At 50.3% G+C, this 2308-nt stretch overlaps 1 protein-coding gene across 1 annotated transcript in view; it reads right to left on the minus strand.

Moving 5' to 3' along the window:
- Positions 1-1225: 1225 nt before the first annotated feature.
- The window catches only part of LOC139640722 (calmodulin-binding transcription activator 2-like), a gene marked incomplete at its 3' end in the record, with an annotated part of 12668 nt that continues 11585 nt past the window's right edge, over positions 1226-2308 (minus strand). The window contains exons 5-6 of the mRNA XM_071514911.1: positions 1715-2087; positions 1226-1468 (exon numbers count right to left, since the gene is read on the minus strand). Coding sequence (XP_071371012.1) covers positions 1226-1468; positions 1715-2087 — 616 coding nt within the window. The remainder of the gene's footprint in view (positions 1469-1714; positions 2088-2308) is intronic.

Consider the following 2308-nt stretch of genomic DNA (forward strand, 5'->3'; position numbering starts at 1 on the left):
AATAATACAAATAATAATAATAATAATAATATTAATAATAACTAGAAAATACATTTCCTGGAAAAAATGTGTGGGCTAGCTGTAAGCTAGAGGCTGGAGGTAAAACCAAACCCACACCGGATTTACTACGTGGTTGCTAAGGTTTTTCTAAGTGTTGCTGAGGTGTTTCTAGGTGGTTGCTAAGGTGTTTCTAGGTTGTTTCTAGGTGGTTGCTAAGGTGTTTCTAGGTTGTTTCTAGGTGGTTGCTAAGGTGTTTCTAGGTGGTTGCTAAGGTGTTTCTAGGTTGTTTCTAGGTGGTTGCTAAGGTGTTTCTAGGTGGTTGCTAAGGTGTTTCTAGGTTGTTTCTAGGTGGTTGCTAAGGTGTTTCTAGGTGGTTGCTGAGGTGTTTCTAGGTGGTTGCTGAGGTGTTTCTAGGTGGTTGCTGAGGTGTTTCTAGGTTGTTTCTACGTGGTTGCTAAGGTGTTTCTAGGTGGTTGCTAAGGTGTTTCTAGGTGGTTGCTAAGGTGTTTCTAGGTGGTTGCTAAGGTGTTTCTATGTTGTTTCTAGGTGGTTGCTAAGGTGTTTCTAGGTGGTTGCTAAGGTGTTTCTAGGTTGTTTCTAGGTGGTTGCTAAGGTGTTTCTAGGTGGTTGCTGAGGTGTTTCTAGGTGGTTGCTGAGGTGTTTCTAGGTTGTTTCTACGTGGTTGCTAAGGTGTTTCTAGGTGGTTGCTGAGGTGTTTCTAGGTGGTTGCTAAGGTGTTTCTAGGTGGTTGCTAAGGTGTTTCTAGGTTGTTTCTAGGTGGTTGCTAAGGTGTTTCTAGGTGGTTGCTGAGGTGTTTCTAGGTGGTTGCTGAGGTGTTTCTAGGTTGTTTCTACGTGGTTGCTAAGGTGTTTCTAGGTGGTTGCTGAGGTGTTTCTAGGTGGTTGCTAAGGTGTTTCTAGGTGGTTGCTAAGGTGTTTCTAGGTTGTTTCTAGGTGGTTGCTAAGGTGTTTCTAGGTGGTTGCTGAGGTGTTTCTAGGTGGTTGCTGAGGTGTTTCTAGGTTGTTTCTACGTGGTTGCTGAGGTGTTTCTAGGTTGTTTCTAGGTGGTTGCTGAGGTGTTTCTAGGTGTTTCTGAGGCTTTTCTAAGTGGTTGTTAAGGTGTTGCCATGTTACCTGGTTAGTCATAATAATAACAATGATAATAATGATGATAATAATAATAATAATAATAACAACAACAACAACAACACCAACAATGATGTCACCTGGGTGTAGCCCGGCGTCTGGCTCCGCCCCCCACATGGCCACAGCAGGCAGGGAGGAGAGGGGGAGGGAGGAGGGGGAGGGGGGGGAGACGGGCAGCGAGGAGGAGGAGGAGGAGGAGGGAGAGGAGGGGGAGGAAGGGGAGGGGGAGGTGTCCATGGGGGCGGGGCCACTGGAGTAGGCGGAGCTCGGGGAGGGGGAGGAGGGGGCGCTGGGGGAGGGGAGGCTGCTGGAGGAGCTGAAACCTGGAGGAGGGGGGGGAGGGGGGGAGGGGGAGGGGGGGGGGGGGTGAAAGTCTTTAACATCACAGAAACATCTCAGGAAGTTTGGGCTAGCATCAAGTTGTGAAACACTAATAAAGTGTGTGTGTGTGTGTGTGTGTGTGTGTGTGTGTGTGAGATGTGATGTGTGTGTGTGTGTGTGTGTGTGTGTGTGTGTGTGTGTGTGTGAGAGATGGTGTGTGTGTGTGTGTGTGTGTGTGTGTGTGTTACCTGTGTCGGGGCTGGTGGACAGAGGAGACAGGGGGAGCTGAGGCTGCGGTGTGGCCGGTGTGTGTGTGTCGCCTGGCAGAGTGTGTGTGTCCACCGGAGGCGTGTGTGTGTCTCTGTATCCCCTGGGCGGAGTGTGTGCGTCACCCTGGGGTGTGTGTGTGTCTCTGGGAGGCGTGTGTGTGTGTGTGTGCGTGTGTGTGTGTGTGCGGAGCGTGTGCAGCTCCTCCAGGGCCGTGGCGAGGCGGGTGTGGCCCCGGGAGCGAGCCACGGCGAGCGGCAGGCGGCCCAGCGAATCAGGGATCCCCAGAGCCAGACTGCTCCAGCCATACAGGAGCTCTGCTGCCCTCTGGTGGCCCAGAGCACACGCCCACATCTGGAACACACAGGGACCATGTTAACTATGGGATGTCGGGTTTAAACACACAGGGACCATGTTAACTATGGGATGTCAGGTTTAAACACAGAGGAACCCATGTTAACTATGGGATGTCGGGTTTAAACACATAGAGACCCATGTTAACTATGGGATGTCGGGTTTAACAAACCCATGTTAACTATGGGATGTCGGGTTTAAATACACATTATATCATGTTA

The sequence above is a fragment of the Centroberyx affinis genome, unplaced genomic scaffold (genome assembly GCF_046629955.1).
Source record: "Centroberyx affinis isolate AG114_WGS23_722 - 3 ecotype Tasmania unplaced genomic scaffold, CSIRO-AGI_Caff_v1 ptg010346l_1, whole genome shotgun sequence".
In the NCBI taxonomy this organism is placed as follows: domain Eukaryota; kingdom Metazoa; phylum Chordata; class Actinopteri; order Beryciformes; family Berycidae; genus Centroberyx; species Centroberyx affinis.